General features: G+C 51.0%; 2 protein-coding genes and 1 pseudogene across 3 annotated transcripts in view; 2 read left to right on the top strand and 1 right to left on the bottom strand.

Annotated features, from left to right (window-relative positions):
* Window positions 1-2,230: 2,230 nt before the first annotated feature.
* GPR4 (G protein-coupled receptor 4) lies at window positions 2,231-3,400 on the top strand. Its single transcript, XM_079723612.1, has one exon. It carries the CDS (start codon window positions 2,246-2,248, stop codon window positions 3,332-3,334), a length of 1,089 nt encoding a protein of 362 aa, XP_079579738.1. The 5' UTR covers window positions 2,231-2,245; the 3' UTR covers window positions 3,335-3,400.
* Window positions 3,401-7,766: 4,366 nt separating this feature from the next.
* OPA3 (outer mitochondrial membrane lipid metabolism regulator OPA3) overlaps window positions 7,767-20,269 on the top strand; it is a gene marked incomplete at its 3' end in the record, with an annotated part of 31,216 nt that continues 18,713 nt past the window's right edge. Inside the window, exon 1 of the mRNA XM_079723372.1 lies at window positions 7,767-7,914. Within this exon, the coding sequence (XP_079579498.1) occupies window positions 7,773-7,914 (142 nt within the window). The 5' untranslated portion in view covers window positions 7,767-7,772. The remainder of the gene's footprint in view (window positions 7,915-20,269) is intronic.
* LOC307066119 (barrier-to-autointegration factor-like) lies at window positions 19,385-19,652 on the bottom strand (annotated as a pseudogene). The gene has a single exon. The product of its transcript is annotated as a barrier-to-autointegration factor-like (transcript).

The following is a 20,269-nucleotide window of genomic DNA, read 5'->3' as shown; positions in this document are numbered from 1 at the left end:
AAGTGTGTCCTGGGGATTCTTCAGAGGTGGCCTTCCTCCCTCCACCTCATTTTTTCTAGAGCACAGAGCAGCTTCCTCTGTCACTGTCTTAGATGGGGTTTCCAGCTGAGATGTCTCTCTTTTTTTTTTTTTAAGTAGTTTCACAGCCGAAAAACTAAACTGATGCAAACCCTCGGATGGAGTGGCTTCTGAAGGTGCCTCTAATTCAGGACTTCGCTCCCCACCTCTCTGGGGGCTGACAGTGGTCCGGGGCTTGGTCCAAGATTGTCCTTTGCCCTGTCCTTAAAGGTCTCCGCAGGACCGGGAGGGTGAGGCCCAAGACACTCACTCGGGAAAGTCGGAGGGGAGTGGGGAGAGACAATGAAGGGGGCAGTCTCTGAGGGAGGGGACTGCTGGCACTGCCCCCAGGGCTCCCTCTTGCTTCCGACCTCAGCGGAGTCCAGCAGCTCCTCCTCTCAGCCCTTCCCCGCCCCGCCCCCCCCAGCCCCCTGCAGCTATGCTTCCCTGGGCTGTCAGCCCAGGGCCCTCTTCTGTCCAGTTATTCTTGGGGGAAAACGGAAGTGCAGGCTGGAGAGAGCCGAGATTTCCCCTCTCCCGCTATCAGGACCTTGGACAGGTCTCTGAACCTCTCTGTGCCTCAGTTTGTCCAACAGGGGGAATAACCCTATTCCTCATAGGATTCTTGAAATTTTAAAATTCATACCCATAAAAGTGCTTAAGACAGGGTCTGCTATGTAGTAGGACTTAATAAACTTTAGCTGTTATTATCACCACCATCATCATTATAGTCAAAAATGGGGTGCCCGGGGTTAGGAGCAGGAGTGCTGGTTCTAGTCCGGTTCCGTCACTGACTTGCTGTGCATCCTTGAGGGGAGTGACGCAGCCTCTCTGGGCCCAGTCTCCCTGTCTATAACATGATAGTTAAGACTAGTTCTCCATTTCCCACAGCATGATATGATACTTGTGCAAGTTTTACATGGTTTCTGGAAGAAAGTTTTAAAATCTGAGTTGGATCTTTATTTTTATTTTTTTGTGGTACGCGGGCCTCTCACTGCTGTGACCTCTCCCGTTGCGGAGCACAGGCTCCGGACGCGCAGGCTCAGCGGCCATGGCTCACGGGCCCAGCCGCTCCGCGGCATGTGGGATCTTCCCGGACTGGGGCGCGAACCCGTGTCCCCTGCATCGGCAGGCGGACTCTCAACCACTGCGCCACCAGGGAAGCCCCTGGATCTTTATTTTAACATCTTTTAGGGACAAAAATTTATCTGGCATCTCAAATCTGTGTTTTCAGAGATCCGGGGCTCAATTAGGCATCGTTAGGGTCCCCACCCTCTGCAGCCCACTGGAGTCAGGGCAAAGGGGTGTAGGGGGAAGGGGGTGGTCCATGACTCCCCTCACTGCAGTCTTCTCTCCCCACAGGTGCTGCAAAATCAGCTTTGAACTGAGAGGCGGGGCCACCTCATGTCAACTGCTCAGCTCCCACCAGGACCAAGCTGGAGCCCCGTCCTTGTCCCCTTTAAATTCCCTGTATTAGTAACCGTGCTCTGATCGAGCCCTTACTGACCTCCTTCCTGTTTCTTAAAAACCCTTCCCACATTCCCCAGACGGAGCCCTTCCTCTCTTTCATCTCTCACAGGACACCTCCTTTTCCGTAATCTTCTCCTCACTGTTTACCTTATTTCCTTATTTCTTACTGGGGTCCTAGGAAATGCTAGCACCCGCATCCATCTTGCCTGGCCTTTTCAACACTCCCTAACTGTAGACTATCCTATCTCAACGCTATCCCATACATTTCCACCCCACCGTTACTTCAGCATGGCCACGCTTACTTTCTACATCCTCCGCAAATCTCTCTCTCTCACCACTGCCCACTGATGCCTTCATCTGCTCTATAAACAACCCCTCAGTCAATTTTGTGTGACTCCAATACTCCTCCATTTGTGCTGTGATTGGGTTCAGAAAACCTCCTTGACAAAGATCTTCGTGAATCCTGCTATCCCCCAGACCTCCCTCTTGTCATAACTCTATCCCTCCTCCAACTTTTCCCTCTCAAGCTCTATCCTTTCCCTGCCCAGCCTGGCCCACGATTCGTGGTCAGCCTCATCTCTTCGCTGTGGACTGCCTCCCACCATGTTCCCCTGAGCCTCCGAGGAGGGGGCTCAGGGGGCCTGATGGCCTCCCGCCACCCATGGCCCCACAGCCCCCGTGGGCCAGGGGAAACATCTCGAAAGCCTCAGTGCCGAGGATGGGCAACCGCACGTGGGAGGGCTGCCACGTGGACTCCCTCGTGGACCACCTCTTCCCGCCCTCCCTCTACATTTTTGTCATCGGCGTGGGACTGCCCACCAACTGTCTGGCCCTGTGGGCCGCCTACCGCCAGGTGCGGCGACACAACGAGCTGGGTGTGTATCTGATGAACCTCAGCATCGCCGACCTGCTGTACATCTGCACGCTGCCGCTGTGGGTGGACTACTTCCTGCACCACGACAACTGGATCCACGGCCCCAGCTCCTGCAAGCTCTTCGGGTTCATCTTTTATACCAACATCTACATCAGCATCGCCTTCCTCTGCTGCATCTCCGTGGACCGCTACCTGGCCGTGGCCCACCCACTGCGGTTCACCCGCCTGCGCCGCGTCAAGACGGCCGTGGCCGTGAGCTCTGTGGTCTGGGCCACGGAGCTGGGAGCCAACTCGGCGCCCCTGTTCCACGATGAGCTCTTCCGTGACCGTTACAACCACACCTTCTGCTTCGAGAAGTTCCCCATGGAGGGCTGGGTGGCCTGGATGAACCTCTACCGGGTCTTCGTGGGCTTCCTCTTCCCGTGGGCCCTCATGCTGCTCTCCTACCGTGGCATCCTGCGGGCTGTGCGGGGCAGCGTGTCCACCGAGCGCCAGGAGAAGGCCAAGATCAAGAGGCTGGCCCTCAGCCTCATTGCCATCGTGCTGGTCTGCTTTGCGCCCTACCATGTGCTCCTGCTCTCCCGCAGCGCCGTCTACCTGCGCCACCCCTGGGACTGTGGCTTCGAGGAACGTGTGTTCTCGGCGTACCACAGCTCACTGGCCTTCACCAGCCTCAACTGTGTGGCTGACCCTATCCTCTACTGCCTCGTCAACGAGGGCGCCCGCAGTCACGTGGCCAAGGCCCTGCACAACCTGCTCCGCTTTCTGGCCAGTGACAAACCCCAGGAGATGGCCAACGTCTCGCTCACCCTGGAGACCCCGCTCACTTCCAAGAGGAACAGCGTGGCCAAGGCCATGGCAGCCAGCTGGGTGGCTGCTCAGCCCTCCCAGAGGGACCAGGTGCAGCTGAAGATGCTGCTGCCGGCACAGTGAACCTCGTGTCGTGCAGAGCCCCCACTCCTCCATACTAATCCCACCCTCCCTTCCCTCCTGGTCCGCTGTATGCAAATTGTATGTAAATAAGGCTATGTTAATTTCCATAAGCATGTAAGAAAATAGGAAAATAGTGAGGTTGATGTGTCACTGGTCAACCATCGTCCTCCACCATGACCCCCTAACAATTCAGTAGAACTGTGCCTAGACCTGCGCTGGGTGGTGCTAGTGACCCAGCGGTGACAAATGACAGTGCTGGCCCTTCCCTCATGGCTCCCACTCCACTGGGGAAGACAGATCTGTCCCTGGATAGTGATGACCCAGAGTGGGCAGGGCTCAGACGGGGAGCCCAGGGGCTGGGGGAACCCAAGAAGGCATCAGACCCAGTCTGGGGGTCAGAAGGGGCTTCCTAGAGGAGGGGACCAGTAGATTAACTTTCCAGACGGTAAAGACAAAAAAGTTAGGATTACTTTCAACAAGGGGGTAAAAGTCTGTGACTCACGGGGAAGGTGGAAGAAGAAATTCACCGAGTGCTGAGTGGTCACTTTTGCCTTTGGGAAGCCCCCGGTCATATAGGGGAGAGAGAGAGCCTGACAGAGCGTTTCAGAGTTTCAAGATAAACAGCATTCTCCAGGTCAGGACTGAGGAGGAGGAGGAGGGAGCAGAATCAGATGAAGGGCAATCAGCAAACGGGCTGGGGGAGCAGGGAGCAAGGCAGGCTTGGGAAGGGGGCTGGGGACAAGAGAAGGGTATTTAGTCATTCATTCAAGGGAGAGTTGTTTATACCTACTCTCTGCCGAGCCCTGTGCTGGCCAGCGGCTGGGGACAAAACGGTGACCAAGACAGCCCGGTCCCCGCCCTCACAGAGCTCACAGTAAATGAATAAAGATAAACATGACATTTGGAATAGATAACGGTAATGGGGAAAAATAAAGCTGACGGAGGGGACAGAGAGTGATGTGGAGTCTGATCTAGATAAGGAGGTCGGGGAGGGCTCACGGAGAAGGGGGCATTTGAGAAAAGACCTGAAGGAGGAAAGCGGTCAGATGGAAGAGCACTGCAGGCTGAGGGAACAGCAAGTGCAAAACGTGGAGTAAGAGACTGCCCGCATCTGAGGGCCAGCAAGTACACACAGCGGTGTGGCGGGAACCGAGGGCGGGAGGATGTGAGGAATGCAATTGAGACAGGCCAGGGACAGGGGCCCATATTATAGAGCTTTGAGAATCCACGTGAGGACTTTGCCTTTTATTCCAAGAGAAATGGGAGCTACAGAGGGGCTCTTAGTAGAGAAGGATTGGGATTTGGTTTAAATGTTAACAGGATTCCCTGGCTGCTGAGTGGGGAACAGAATATGGGAAGTAAGGGCAGAAGCCAGGAGCCCAGGCAGGAGATGCTGATGGCTGGACCGGGGTCGGGGGTGGGGGGTGGTGGAGTGCGGAAGGATCGGTGTCAGCTTGGGGATTTATCTGGAAGGAATTCGATGATGGAAGAAGCACAAGGGCCTGTGGGATTGTGTAACTCAAGCCCCTTGCCCATCCTGGGAAAAGGGTGACCAGGGGACATGAACAGGAAGGACCTCTGGGAATGATCCCAGGCCCTACTCAAAGGCCGTCACCGAAGAGACCAAGCGATTAGCCCGGGGTCACACAGCCAGTGAGTCAACGCCGGGGCCATCCTGGGCTCCCTCTCCCCTCCCTGTCTCTGCCTCCGTTCCCATGCCCCAGAGTGGCCAAGGCTGCTGTCCTGGCTGATGGTGTTCCCCTCCCTCCCCTGGCCCTCAGGGGTCAACCAGGAATGGCTGTCCTTCTCGAACTAGGCTGGAGAGCAGGAGGAAACACACAGCTCTGGACAGGCCTCGCCCCTTCTGATAGGCCATCTCCCTCCCTTCCTCCCCACGGGTGTGTAACAGGCTCCAGGCTCCTGATGAGACGTGAAGATCTCCCTACACACACACACACACACACACACACAGACACACACACACACGGGCACAAACACACCATTGCCCCAGAAGTTCCCAGAAGAGGTTCGTTCCTGGAAACCCTTCTCAGAGAAAGAAAGAGGAGGGAGGAGGGGAGTGAGAAAAAAAATGAACTTAATGAGGAAAATGGTTTTGCAGGAGGAGGGGTGGGTCACTGAGATGCAGGAAGTTGGGTCTTTGGAGTTGTGGGGAAGAGAAAAGAGGGAGGCCTGGGATCTGGGCGGGGATGGGGGGCTGGTAGTTTTCCCACCCTCTCTCACTGCTATAAAGCTACTGGGATGGAGATGTAGGGGAACAGAAGCTTTCTGAACACAGTCCCCTCAGGGAATCAGATGAAAGCCTGCACGCTACCCCTCCACCAAATGCTCATTCCCATTCATTCAATAAATATTTATTGAGCACCTACTATGTGCCAAACATTGTTCTAGGGGCTGAGGAAACAATAGTGAATTATACAAAAAAAGTCATGTACAAGTTTGGAAGCTTCCTAAGCCCATCATGTGGAACCTCAGCGGCCCCCCCACACCCCAAGTAGGTCCTTGGGCCCCAGGCTAACACCCCCAGGGATCAGAAGAAGACTCTGGGCTGGGACTCAAGAAACCCCAGCCTCAGTTCCATCTTGATTACCTCTGGAACTCTGGATAAATCCTTGTCATCCTCTGGCTCCAGTTGGTCAGTCAGTAAAATGGGGGGGGGGGGGGTCCCTAGTGGATGATGGACCTTGAATGGCCCCAAGCTCCTTAACATCTTTAGCCCAGAAAGGGTCCTGGGGAGAAGTTGTTTTTATGGAGTCTTGGCATTCTTAGTAATTTAGAATATGGAGGTTCACACATGTCAGTATCAACATTATTACAGATGGAGAAATGGAAGTCCATCAGGGCCAGGGAAGTGACAAAGGACACTCAGGGAGTCCGAGAGGATGCCAAGTAAAGCCCTGGGTCCCCCAACTCCGTGTCCTGAATGTCTGTTTCCTCCTGTACACAGCTTCTCTGTTCCTTGCACTTGCCCTCTCCCTCTGCCTCTCTGAGAATCTCTCAATTACCCATCAGCACTCCACCATCCAGAAATTTCTCTCAACCTCTTCTTGACCTTGTTTATATGATTTTGCTCCCTGCTGGGTAAGGGATGACAGTCTGGGACACTTCCTTAAACTCCTTCCTGAGCCAGCTCCCTAGGGACCCTCGCCCCCCAATGGAGGAAGTGGGGCTGCTTGGGAACGGTATAGTTTATTAGCCAAGATGCTGGGCTATCAACCTCTGCTGGCTGAGGGAACTTGTGCCACTCTCCTGGCCCCTCTTTGGGTCTCAGTTTGTCAGTTACTTGGTAAATGGTTGGATTAGCTGCTTCTGGAGATGAAATGCGCCCTCATGCTGGAGTCAGCAATAATAATGCTAATACCTGTACAGTAATAAGGGCTGTTTATTGGGTGACTGGCACCATTCTAAGCTCTTAACATAGTTCACTATGTTTTTATATTCAAAATTTGCATGCAAGGCTTACAACAACCCAATAAGGTAAGTGTTCTTTTTTTTTTTTTTTTTTTTTTTTAGTAAATTTAGTTAGTTAGTTAGTTAGTTTTGGCTGTGTTGGGTCTTCGTTGCTGTGCAGGGGCTTTCTCTGCTTGCGGTGAGCAGGGCTGCTCTTCCGTGCAGCGACAGGATTTCTCATTGCGGTGCCTTCTATTGTGGAGCATGGGCCCTAGAGTGCGCGAGCTTCAGTAGTTGTGGCACATAGGCTCAGTAGTTGTGGCTCGCAGGGTCTAGAGCGCAGGCTCAGTAGTTGCGGCGCACGGGCTTAGCTGCTCCGCGGCATGTGGGCTCTTCCCAGACCAGGGCTTGAACCCGTATCTCCTACATTGGCAAGCAGATTCTTAACCACTGCACCACCAGGAAAGTCCCAAGGTGTAAGTGTTCTTATGATTCCCATTTTGTAGATGGGAAAACTGATGCCCAGAGAGGTTAAGTCACTCGCCACACACAGCAAGTGAACAGTGGAGCTGGGATCCCAATCCAGGGCTGTATGACTACCTGGACAGTTTCTTACGCCCAGTGAGAGCTCTAAATTGCGGGGGGAAGGTGCATTTGGGACTCGTTAGCCCTAATTAGGACTAATTAAGACTCCTCCTTTGGAGATACCACCCAGGTATGTGACGTCACGGAGGAGGGCGGTGACGTCAGCCGAAGCGGGCGTGGGAAGCCACGCACGCTCCGCGAGCTGCCGTTTAACCGCACCACCCTCTGACAGACTTACTTTCGCCGTATATTTGCATATTCATCGGAACGGACGTCGGAGCGTCAGCGTTGACGTGATGTCGTCACGGAGCGCCCCTGCAGTTCCCAATGGGGCGTACGCACGTACGTAGGCACGCACAGCGACGAGAGGGCGGGGGAGGAGGGAGAGATCGGAGGCGCCCCTCCCAGTCAGCCAGGTTGCGCGTGCCCCTTTGCAACCGCCAAGATGGTGGTGGGCGCGTTCCCTATGGCGAAGCTGCTATACCTCGGCATCCGGCAGGTCAGCAAGCCGCTTGCCAACCGCATTAAGGAGGCCGCCCGCCGAAGCGAGTTCTTCAAGACCTATATCTGCCTCCCACCAGCTCAGCGTGAGTCTGACCCCACAACCCTCCAACCTTCCCATTCTCTAACCCCTTTCAGGTGGTTGTTCAGGAGATGGATTTCTGTTCACGACCAATCACAGCCCGAACCGGCAAAGTCTTTCAGCCAGTAGGGAGGGTCCCTGGGAGAGGGGCATGCGGGTAGCCCAATAGTAAGAAAGGGCATGGGGTTAAGGGCGGGGCAGGGCGACCGCGCTTGAGTTGGTAATACTAGCCAATAGAGGAAAAGAGCGCGTGGAGACTGACGTCTAGACGGACCAATAGTGTGGGGAATGGGAGTGATTTGGGCGGGGCATTCCAGGGCTGAGAGGAGCCGGGGGAGACCGGAGCTCCGGTCATTTGACCAAATGGGGTCGTTTGCCAGACCACCCGTGGGAGGGTTCGCTCTGAAGACTCCACCTCGTGCCTCGGTTTCCCTCCCGTCCTGGGAGTTGAGAGGTGCTTATATATCATCCGTTTAGGACATTGGTTTGCCCCAGTTGTACTCCGGGAAATAGGCCTGGGTAGAGGCGTGGCTCGGGGCGAAGTCTGGGGTCTGGGTGCGTGACCTGGGAATCTGGCTAAAGGAGTAATTTTAACTAGGGTGAACATTTGTCCATCTGTTCATTAATCCACTCATACTCCGTATTTGTTCGTCCATTCATTCAGTAGACAGACCATGCTGGCTTTTTCTGGGCTGGGAGACACATTTATGACCCATCACTGTCACCCCAGAGTGGTCAGGACGGTGTGAACTCCAGAGCTCAGAAAGACCTCCTGACCCGGGGGCGTGGGGTCAGGAAGGCTGTCTGGACGAGGGCTGCCTGAGCTGAGATCTGAAGGGCATAGTAAACATTCAAAATATGAACTGCTGTCAAAAGGCGATCTATGTGCTATGGGCCTGTGGGAGCACAAAGTATGGAAATTTAACGTAATTTGCTGGGTCAGGGAACCACCAGTAATCCATCTGTTACTTCATTTAGTTAGTGTTTACTGAGCGTCTGCTTTGTACCTGGCCTTGTGCTGGGCAGTGATGGTGAAACAGCAGGAATCAAGCTAGCCCCAGTCTCTGCCCCCAAGGAACTCACAGTCGGGTGGGGACAGACCCATCCTTTAAGGTGACGACCCAGAGTGGGCAGAGCTTGCATGGGGGAGCCCACTGGATGCCTGACCTGACATGGGGTTCAGGGAGGGCTTCCTGGCAGAGGAGACGTCTGGGCTGGGAACTGAAGGGTGAGGAGAGTCTCACCAGACCACACGGGGACAGGGATGATGTTGAGGGCGAGGGAGGAGCATGCGCAAAGGCCAAATGGTTACAGGGAACACACTTTTTTTCCTTATAAGTTTGAATGCTTAAAATTTGCTTTCCGGAAGGGCTTGGAATTCTTGGTCTTTTGGTGTTTGGTTGGTCCTCTGCCAGAGTTGCAGATCTTAGAACGAAGAAGTGTTGGATTACAGTTACTGAAGTGTTTTCATATAAGCTCTCTCATTTGACCCTCACACTCTTTTTTGTCCCCATGTCAGGGAGGGGAAATGACTTCCCCCAGTTTATAGAAGAGAAAACTGAAGCCTTGAGAGCAGAGGGGAATTGCTGAGGTCACACGTGGAGTTAGTGCCAGAGGCAGGACTTAAATCCTGCATTCTGGATTCCCAGAGCTGGTTCCTGTTTCCTGCCACTGTCTTTCTCCCAAGCACTGTGATGTGTCTCAGCATTGTGGTTTAGAAAGTGGCTGCTTGAGTCAGACTGACATGGGTTCCAATCTGGCGCACACACACACACACACACACACGCCCCCTTCTCAGCCAGGTGATTTTGGGCAGGTCACTAACCCCTCTGAGCTTCAGTTTCCTCCTCTGTACAGTGAGTATTATATAATCGTGGCATTTAATGGGCGCTCACTTTGTGCCAGGCAGTCTGCTGAGAACTTCATAGCATTAAATCCTCACCAATTATTATGAGGTAGACATTGTTATTATTCCTATTTTGTGTATATGCTACATATGCATTTATGCTATAAATAATACTTACCTCATCCTGTTGTTGTGAGGAGTAATGGATGTAAAGTGTTAGGTCAGTGCCCGGCACTAAGTTGTGGCTGTTGTGTAGATGTTATGGATACAGCTGAGAAGAAAAAGTAAAAAATTTTGTCTTCAGGGGACCTTGCGTTCTCGGCGTGGGGAGAAGCCAGACAATAAAGAAAACAGTTAAAATGTAAAGTTAGATATTACATAGCACTAATTGCTCTGGAGAAAACATCAGGGATGCAGGAGGAGGAGTACTTGGGGGACGGTTGTGAAGTTTAGATAGGGTTACCAGGGAGACCTCACTGAAAATATGAGGAGAGGAGGGAGCACGCAGTGCGGGCATCTGGGGGAGGAGCTTTCTAGCCCAGAGTTTCCACAGGTGCGAAGACCCTGAGGTGAGTGTGTGCCTGGCCTGTTTGATGAACATCGAGGAAGCCAGTGTGGCTGAACAGTGAGACTGAGTGGAGACTGAGGGCCGAGAAGGTGGTGGGAAGGGGGCAGATCGTGCAGGGCCTGTGGGCCACCACAAACGCTTTGGCTTTACTCTGAGTGGATGGGACTCACTGGAGAGTCTGAGCAGAGGAGGGATGGGATCTGAGTTCGATTTTAATAGAATCCTTTTAGCAATCATAGGGTGAGCATGGATGCAGGGAAGACATGACTACAGTAGTCGAGGTGGGAGGTGAGTGGGGAGGAGGGGTCAGATCCCAGAGACAATTTTTTCCCCAACGACTTCTTTTTAAAATTTCAAACCCTGGGGCTTCCCTGGTGGCGCAGTGGTTGAGAGTCCGCCTGCCGATGCAGGGGACACGGGTTCGTGCCCTGGCCCGGGAAGATCCCACATGCCGCGGAGTGGCTGGGCCCGTGAGCCATGGCCGCTGGGCCTGTGCATCCAGAGCCTGTGCTCCGCAACGGGAGAGGTCACAACAGTGAGAGGCCTGCGTACCGCAAAAAAAAAAAAGAAAAAAAAAATTCAAACCCTGAGAAAAGTTGAAAGAAAGAATGGTATGGTCATCAGGTATATGCCCTTCAACACCTAGTTCATCTCTTATTAGTCTTCAGCAGGTTTGCTTTGTCTTCACCACCATATATGTATGCGTGTATGAATGTATACACACAATCTTTTTTTTTTTCTGAACGATTTGAAAATAAGTTTTGGACATGCTTCTAAACTCCTAAATACTTCAGCCTGTATCTTCTAAGAACAAAGGCATTCTATATGACACAGAACCAATGTCACACCTGAGAAATTTAACATTGATAATAATATTGATGACAATGCTGTTTAATATACAGCTCATATTTAATATATAGCTCATATTCTGGTCCCCAAAATGTTCTTTTAGCTGTTTATTATTATTATTATTTTTTTTTTTTTTTTGCGGTACACGGGCCTCTCACTGTTGTGGCCTCTCCCGCTGCGGAGCACAGGCTCCGGACGCACAGGCTCAGCGGCCATGGCTCACGGGCCCAGCCACTCCGTGGAATGTGGGATCCTCCCGGTCCGGGGCACGAACCCGTGTCCCCTGCATCGTCAGGCGGACTCTCAACCACTGCGCCACCAGGGAAGCCCTATTATTATTATTTTTAACCTAGGGTCAGCTCAAGGATCCTGCACTGCATTTGATAATCATGCCTCTTTAGTGTCCTTTAATCTACAGCAGGCTGGGCAATCTGGCTCACTGCCTGTCTTTGTAAATAAAGTTTTATTGGAACACAGCCCTGCCCATTCGTTGTACATTGTCTGTGGATGCAGAGTTGGGTTTCTGTGGCCCACAAGTCTAAACTATTTGCTCTGTAGCCGTAACAGAAAAAGTTTGCTGGCCCTCCTCTGTAACAGTATCCTTGTCCTTTCTTGTTTTTTGTGACATGGACATTGGAAAGGGTCCAAGCCAGTTGTCCCATAGTGTCCCGCATTCTGGGGTTTTCTGATTGCTTCCTCTGATTTGATTCACGTTGAGCATATCTGGCAGGAACACCACAGAGCACCTAAGGACATCACCTCAGGGGGCTCCTGATGTCTGTTTGTTCCGTCATTTGTGGCGGTAACTTGGATCCCTTGGTGAAGGTGGTGACTGCTAAAAGAACCTTTCCTTTTCCCCTTAGTAATGAATAAGCAGTAGATTTGTTTGAAAGGTAGTGGCGGCAGGATTTCCTGTGGACTGGGTGTGACGGGCAGACTGGAAGAGGGGCCGGCTGGACGGAAAGTACCAGGAGCTCCGCGGGGGACAGGTGTGGTTGGAGATGCTTTTTGACGTTGGCATGCCCTGACTTCTCATATTCACACTTTTTATTTTTAATTAATTTATTTATTTGAAAATTTTTATTTTATCTTTGGCTGCGTTGGGTCCTTGTTGCTGTGCGCGGGGTTTCTCTAGTTGCGGCGAGCGGGGGCTACTCTTCGTTGCAGTGGGCAGGCTTCTCATTGCGGTGGCTTCTCCTGATGAGGAGCACGGGCTCTAGGCACGCAGGCTTCAGTAGTTGTGGCATGTGGGATCCGTAGTTGTGGCTCGTGGGCTCTAGAGCGCAGGCTCAGTAGTTGTGTTCCTCTGCAGCATGTGGGATCTTCCCGGACCAGGGCTCGAACCCACGTCTCCTGCATTGGCAGGCGGATTCTTAACTACTGTGCCACCAGGGAAGTCCCTGGCTAAGGTTCTTTTGACACAGTAGGGTAGGCCTAGCTGTCGGTCTCCTCACAATAGGGGCCGGAGGGGTAGGTGTTTCTGCCTGAGAAAGAACAGTAAATGCAAGAAGCATAAATCATCGATGATGCACTGTGTTGGGGAGACAAAGATCTTTTTCAACAAAGATTTCTGGGGGAGAGAAAATAAAAGAGGCTGGTGATGCCAGGAAGGTTGGGGCCACTCATGCAAAGTGCACTGCTGATGCTGCCAGGGGAACTGTGGGAGGTCTCTGGGCAGTGGGAATATTCCAGTTGGTTTCGGTTATTCCTTTGAAGAACACTGGTCATTTTCCAGTTTGCTACTCTGGTAGGCAGAATAATGGCCCCCCAAAGATGCCCACATCTTAATCCCAGGAACCTGTTGAATGTGTTGCCTTACCCAACAAAGGGGACGTTACAGATGTGATTGACTCAGGTATTTGGTGATTGGGAGATTATGCAGGTGGGCCCAGTGTAATCACAAGGGTCCTTATAGGTGAAAGAGGGAGACGGGAAAGGGACCGATTTGAAGATGCTACCCTGCTGGCCTTGAAGATAGAGGAGAGACCGTGAGCTCAGGAATACAGGCGGCCTCTAGAAGCTGGAAAAGGTAAGGAAACAAATTCTCCCCTAGATCCTCCAGAAAGGAACTCTCGCCTGCTGACACCTAGAGTTTAGGCTAGTGAGAACCGTTTTGGACTCCTGACCTCTGGAACTATAGAGAATAATAGTGTGTTGTTTTAAGCCACTGCATTTGTGGTCATTTATTACAGAAGCAATAGGAAACTAATATGCCACACAATTCATTCAGGCTGCTGGGATAATTTTTTCAGAAGAGTTTAGCTCTGTGGTCATTCTTACAAGTTTTGGCTTTGGAGTTGGTTTCAGTTTTCTTTTGCTACAAAGCAGTCTGACCTACAGTTTAAGGACTTTACACAGTGACCGTTTTATTTTTCTCTCACAGTTTCGTGGCTTGACTGGGCTAGCTGGGCAGTTCCTCTGCCAGTCTTGCTTGGTAGTCTCTCAGGGGGTTTCAGTCAGAGGGTGGCTGGGCCTGGAGTCATCAGGAGGCTCTACTGGGATCTTGGAATGGCCAGTTCCTTCTCTCCGTCTCAGTGTTGTCTCAGGACCTCTGTTCTCCACGTGGTCTCACCTCTCATGGTCACTCAGGGCCCCCAGGAGCTAGATTTCCATGAGGGGAGAAGCAGAAGCTGCAGGCCATTTAAGGGCAGGGCCTGGATCCGCACAGCATCACTTCCAGCACACGCTATCGGTCCAAGCAGCTCTGGCACATACCAGAGTGAGTGTGAGAGGGGACCACACAGGGCGTGATGCAGACAGTCTCCAGAGGCAGTTTGTCACAGAGTAGACACTCTTGGCTTGGCATCTTGGAGCCACTAATGAGCTGTGTGACTTTGGGCAAGCAGCTTGACCTCTCTGAGACTTCAAATCAAATGAGGGTGATGATAGAACTCACCTCCCAGGATTCTTGTGGGGATCCAAGAGCCAGTGGGTATCAAGGCCTGGCCCAGAGCATGTGTATCTGGTCTTTAGTGCTGGCTGTGATAATCTGTTCTTAGCATATGTGGGCATTACTGTCCAGAGGCTGAAAACCCTGCTTCCAGATAAAGGCCTCCTGCACTCAGCTTTCTGCTTTGCCATTTGCCGTGCGTCCCGCGCAAGTCACCCCACCTTTCTGTACCTCGGTTTCCTCCTCTGCACAGTATAGCACTCACCTCATAGGTTTGATGGGAGGATCTGTTGCGTGCGTGAATACCCTCAGCACAGGCCTGGCACGTTCTAAGTTCAGTGACTTAAAGTGAACTCAGTAACTTAGTGGGGCGGAGTGGTCAAGAACCCGGCCTCTGGAGCTGAGCTGCCTACGTGTTAATCCCAGTTCTGCCATTTTCTATGTGGCCCCGGGGCAGTTTTTTTTTTTTTTTTTTTTTCTTTTGCAGTACGCGGGCCTCTCACTGTTGTGGCCTCTCCCATTGCGGAGCACAGGCTCCGGATGCACAGGCTCAGCGGCCATGGCTCACGGGCCCAGCCGCTCTGCGGCATGTGGGATCCTCCCGGACTGGGGCACGAACCCGTGTCCCCTGCATCGGCAGGCGGACTCTCAACCACTGCGCCACCAGGGAAGCCCAGTTTTGGTTTTTTTTATTAATTTATTTATTTTTGGCTGCATTGGGTCTTTGTTGCTGTGTGTGGGCTTTCTCTAGTTGTGGCGAGCGGGGGCTACTCTTCGTTGTGGTGCGCGGGCTTCTCATTGCAGTGACTTCTGTTATTGCGGAGCACGGGCTCTAGGCGCGCGGGTCTCAGTAGCTGTGGCACGTGGGCTCCAGTAGTTGTGGCTTGCGGGCTCTAGAGCGCAGGCTCAGTAGTTGCAGTGGTTGTGGTGCACAGGCTTAGTTGCTTCGCGGCATGTGGGATCTTCCTGGACCAGGGCTCGAACCCGTGTCGCCTGCATTGGCAGGAGGATTCTTAACCACTGCGCCACCAGGGAAGTCCCTTACGGGGCAAGTTATTTAACTTCTCTGGTTAAATTGTATCTGTAAATTATATCATTATAACTCATATTCCATGAGTTAATATATCCATAAAGCATTAAACAGTGCCTGGCTCTTAAGTGCTGCATAATTGTTTTTTGAATGTATAGAGATGTCAGGCACCATTATTATTTTGATCATCATCATCATCTTAATACTAAACTTTCTAGTGCATTCCTTCTCTGGTGGCCTGTTGCAGCCAAGCAGACAGTACTTCAGGCCTCTAGGTGGCGTTGGTCCCTCTTCCTCACTCAGACCTCACAGGCTTGCCACAAGCAGAAGGGTCTGGGCTCTCCCATGAACATTTCTAACTAGCACGGGGCAATTATCATGTTTGTCTGGTCAGAAGCTGGGATTGGAGTAAAGAAAAGTGAGAAAGTCAAACAGAGAGAGGGCAGTGTGGCTGAGTAGAGAGCCTCCTATGACCTAATGCTTCCTAAAATATTTAAAGCATCCTTTGAAATGAATGGTTGTCCCTGCAATGAAGAAAAGGGACTCCTCCCAGAGCAAGGAGAAAGCAAGAGCAAAGATCCAAGGAGGGGAGGGAGCACTGAAGCCTCCTGAGTGTCTGGGGACATTGACAGATTCACATGGCCTTGGGGACAGAGGCTATGCTTTGGGAAAGTTGGACAGAGGACCACCTTGTGAACAGCCAGGTCCTGGGGAAGGTACCCTTCAGGGGAAGTGTGAACTGAAAAAAATCCCGTCCTGCAAAGGCACACAGCCTTATATCTGGGAAGAGATTGAAAAAGTTTTCCTCTGAGCATTGACTGTCCCTCATGTGGGGTTGAGGCTTAAATTATACTCTTTGAAAGGTCCTGGAAACAGTAGGCTGAGAATGAACCCGGATCTGTGTGCCCCTAAGTACCTGGCCAGGACAAACATAAACCCTCCCTGGAGGAGCCCCACCCTCTGCCTGGGCCTTGGAGAATTCCTTCAGGCAGAGTTCCGGCACATATGAGCTCATGATAAGAAAATTATGTGCCGTACAGAGAAGCAGGCACCATGATCGAGAGTCGGCAGACACAAAATATGGCAGGTCAAGACCCGCAAACATTGTGGATGTGGGAATGATCAGATATGGATATAAAATAGCTCTGTTTATATATGAAAAGGATAAAATAGGACAGATATAAAAACACGAATGAGTACAATCAAAAGTCACCAGGAAGTTGGAAAAAGAGCTAAATAGAACTTCGAGAAGTGACAGATACAACAATTGAAGTTCAGAGCTCCACAGAACTAAAGAAACACCAGCTGAATATAGCTGCTAAGAGGATTGGTGAGCTGAAAGGTAGATGCCCTGAAGGGAAAAATGTGAGCTTTGTGGCGTGCTCCCCTCAGCTGCCCAGGATCCTGATTGGATCCACCTGGGGAAGGAAGGGCTGGACACTTTATTTTTTTATCTATTTTTAATTTTTTTGGCTGTGCCACTCAACATGAAGGATCTTCCCCAACCAGGGATCAAACCCGTGCCCCCTGCGTTGGGAGCATGGAGTCTTAACAGTGGGACCGACAGGGAAGTCAGGGACTTTTTTTTTTTTTTTTTAATTTATTCGGCTGTATTGGGTCTTAGTTGTGGCACGCGGGCTCTTCATTGGGGTGCACGGGCTTCTCTCTAGTTGTGGTGTGCGGGCTCCAGAGTGCATGGGCTTAGTTGTCCCGCGGCATGTGGGATCTTAGTTCCCTGACCAGGAAGAGAGCCCGTGTCCCCTGCTTTGGAAGGCGGATTCTTAACCACTGGACCACCAGGGAAGTCCCCATTTTTATTTTCAATATTTTCCAGACAGGATCCGCGTGTGCATGAGCGCTTGAAAACCACTTCCCTGGAGTCTATTTATAATCTCCAGAGCACCACATCAGTTACGTTACATGACAGCGGGCTGCTGTTGGTAACCTCCAAACAGTTTTATTATGCTCTCCTATTAAGGAAACATTCTGACAATTCTCCCCTAGTATGAATGTGTGTGTGTGTGTGTGTGTGTGTGTGTGTGTGTGTGTGTGAGTGATATGAATGTGTATACATAGTTATTTAGGAGTCATGAATAGTACTGACATATATTACTGTGAATATATTATGTGCGTTTAAAAACATTCAAAAATTGGAAGGGATGAAATTAATATTTTATTTTTTGAAATTAATATTTAATAATAAAATTTTTATTTTATATATTCATAGCCCTCCAAATATTTTTGCTCTCACTAAAAATATTTTCTTATACAGGCATTGTTAATGCATTTGGAAACTCTCAGTGTAACCATCTTTTTTTTTTTTTTTTTTTCTTTTTTTGCGGTACGCGGGCCTCTCACTGTTGTGGCCTTTTCCGTTGCGGAGCATAAGCTCCGGACGCGCAGGCTCAGCGGCCATGGCTCACGGGCCCAGCCGCTCCGCGGCATGTGGGATCTTCCCGGACCGGGGCACGAACCTGTGTCCCCTGCATCGGCAGGCGGACTCTCAACCACTGCGCTACCAGGGAAGCCCCATTGTAACCATCTCTGAGAGTCGTTTTGACATTCTTTGTGCACGGCTGGCTGTCACAGCTGGCAAAGTCCTAACTGAGGTACAGACCAAATGAGAGAAGTGTGCGTCAGCTGAATTTAATCCCTCTGCTCAGCTTTCATTCCCACCCTTCATATGTAGAGGCGTTTGTTGGAATTTTCTTGTGCTGGCCTTATTAAATCTTCAGTCCTTGGTTTCTGAGCAGGACTCTTCAAGAAGCCCTGCTGTGAGGACTTGATTTGCAACCTGAGAATGTCCCCGGGAATCAATTTGCCCAGGCTGCAATGCGCTGAGTGGACAGGAGAGGGCGCCCGTGTCAGTCCTTTAGCCTTTAGGTCCAGCGCCTGAGGATGCTGGCACCTGCGGCTGAGGGGCACTAGAGGGCTTCTCTGTAGTCCATCTGGGTGGGTCTCTGTATGCCTAGTAAAGCTTAATTTCTTCTTATTTTCATCCTCTCCTTCCTTTCTCCTTTTCCTCTTCTTTCCCTTCTCTACTCTTTCTTCAAACCAAACATAACCAGAAGTTGATATTTTCTTCCTATGCTCCAGAGAAACACTTTGTTCACCCTTCTTTGTTCACCTGTCCTTGAGACTCCTTGGTCTACCCCAATGTTCTCGGCCTCCCAGGATGTGCTTCTGTCTCTAACTAGGGTCTTACACAGGCCCCTCACCTCCGTGGCCTCTCCTGTTGCGGAGCACAGGCTCCGGACGCGCAGGCTCAGCGGCCATGGCTCACGGGCCCAGCCGCCCCGCGGCATGTGGGATCTTCCCGGACCGGGGCACGAACCCATGTCCCCTGCATCGGCAGGCGGACTCTCAACCACTGCGCCACCAGGGAAGCCCTGTCTAATTAATTTATAGAGGCTCTTTTGATAAGAAAATTAGCAAACCTTTTTTCCAGTATCGTCATTTGACTTTGTTTATTGTGAGATTTGTTTGGGGTTTTTTTGCCATGTAAAAACTTTACCTTTTTTTTTTTGCGTTTAGTCAAATCTATTCATCTTTTTTTTTATGACCTTTAGGTTTTGTGGTATCCTTAGAAAGACTATCCCTTTCTAGATTACAAATGATTTCTCTCACGTTTTCTTCTAGTAATTTTATTTTTTTATTTTTTGTTTTTCATCACCTTTATTGAATAGTGAAAGGAAAATTATCTAAGGACTCTGAGGACAAAAGGGCTTCCATCATTGTCGAGGAAACACAGAGATGTTACTATAACAGCATTTGTCCACTGAAGGTCTCAGCAGAAATCTTGGGGCTCCTTGACAGCCTAGGTTCTTACAGGCCACTGAGTGTCAGATCTTCTGTCACCAGAAACTCAAAGAAAGAATGAGATAATCTAGTAATTTTATAGTCTTATTTGTGTGTGTGTTTCAGTCTTTGATGGATCAGGAATTTATTTTGGGTGTTAGGTGTGAGGTAGGGATCCATCTTCCCCCAGCTGCCCAAAGGCCACTGACCTTATTGACTTAAAAAACTTTACAAGGACAGTAACCGTTCTGCCAAAAAGAGCTGACTCAAAACTTGGCAGGGAAAGAAGAAGGGAGATGCATGCAAGGCTGAGAATTCCAAAAAAGTTGAAATGATGAGGGGAGAGATCTCCCAAAAGACCCTGGAGTACACGGGAGGTCTGCACAACCACAGCAGTCTTTTCCCTTGGAGAGGATGGGGGAGGAGTCCTCACTTGGCTGCAAACTCTGGAGACTCAGTGCTGAGGCTCGGGATCAGGGCTCCCCAGAGAGCATCACAGGAAGGCGTCGCACCACTCTCACAGGCACCCGAAGCAGGCCTGGGACTGCTTGGCGTTGGCGCCGCGTGTGTCCTTCAGCCATTCCCGGAAGAGGTCTTCATCTTTCTTTAGCTCCAGAAACTAGCCAAGAACCACATAGGCCTTGTCAAAGCCCCTTTCCTCCAGCTTCTTGCCCAGGACTTTGCCAGTGCTGGCTAGGCTTCCCACTGGCTTTTTCCCCATGGGCTCTGCCACGAAATCAGTGCTTTTGGGAGGTTGTCATCTTTTAAATATTCTTTTTTTTTTTAATTTTATTTTATTTGGCCATACCACAAAGCATGCGGGATCTTAGTTCCCTGACCAAGGATCGAACTCGTGTGCCCTGCCTTGGGAAGCGTGGAGTCTTAACCACTGGACCACCAGGGAAGTCCTGGGAAGTTGTCATCTTGTTCAGGCTTAATCCACAGCTCCAGTCCCCGTAACGGCTTCTTCCACCACCCGACTCTCCCGCCGATACCTCAGGCCGCCCACTCTGGATCCATCTTATTTTCTTTCCTAGTTGTCCAGTTGTCCCAACAGCATTGATTGAATAAAGCGTCTTTTTATCACCAAGCTGATACGTTTTTATACCTCAGACTTTTCACTTTTGGTCTCATTCTTTCAACGTATCTCCTATGAGCATCTTCTCTATACCTGTGCTGAGTGCTGGGGACACAGGGGTGAAACAAACCCTGTCCCTGCCTTGTTTTATTCACCCTTATCTCATCCATGCATCCAGCACTCCCCAGAATCTTCTCTGTGCTGGGTCCTGTGCTGAGCAGCGGTGGGGACACAACCCTACCCTCATGGGTCTCACAGTTCAGAGGGGAGACAGGCCCTTCTCCAGACGATCCAGAGTGG

The sequence above is a fragment of the Hyperoodon ampullatus genome (genome assembly GCF_949752795.1).
Source record: "Hyperoodon ampullatus genome assembly, chromosome: 18".
NCBI lineage: Eukaryota > Metazoa > Chordata > Mammalia > Artiodactyla > Ziphiidae > Hyperoodon > Hyperoodon ampullatus.
The sequence above is the reverse complement of the archived record's forward strand: the minus strand, read 5'-3'. Positions and strand labels throughout refer to the sequence as shown.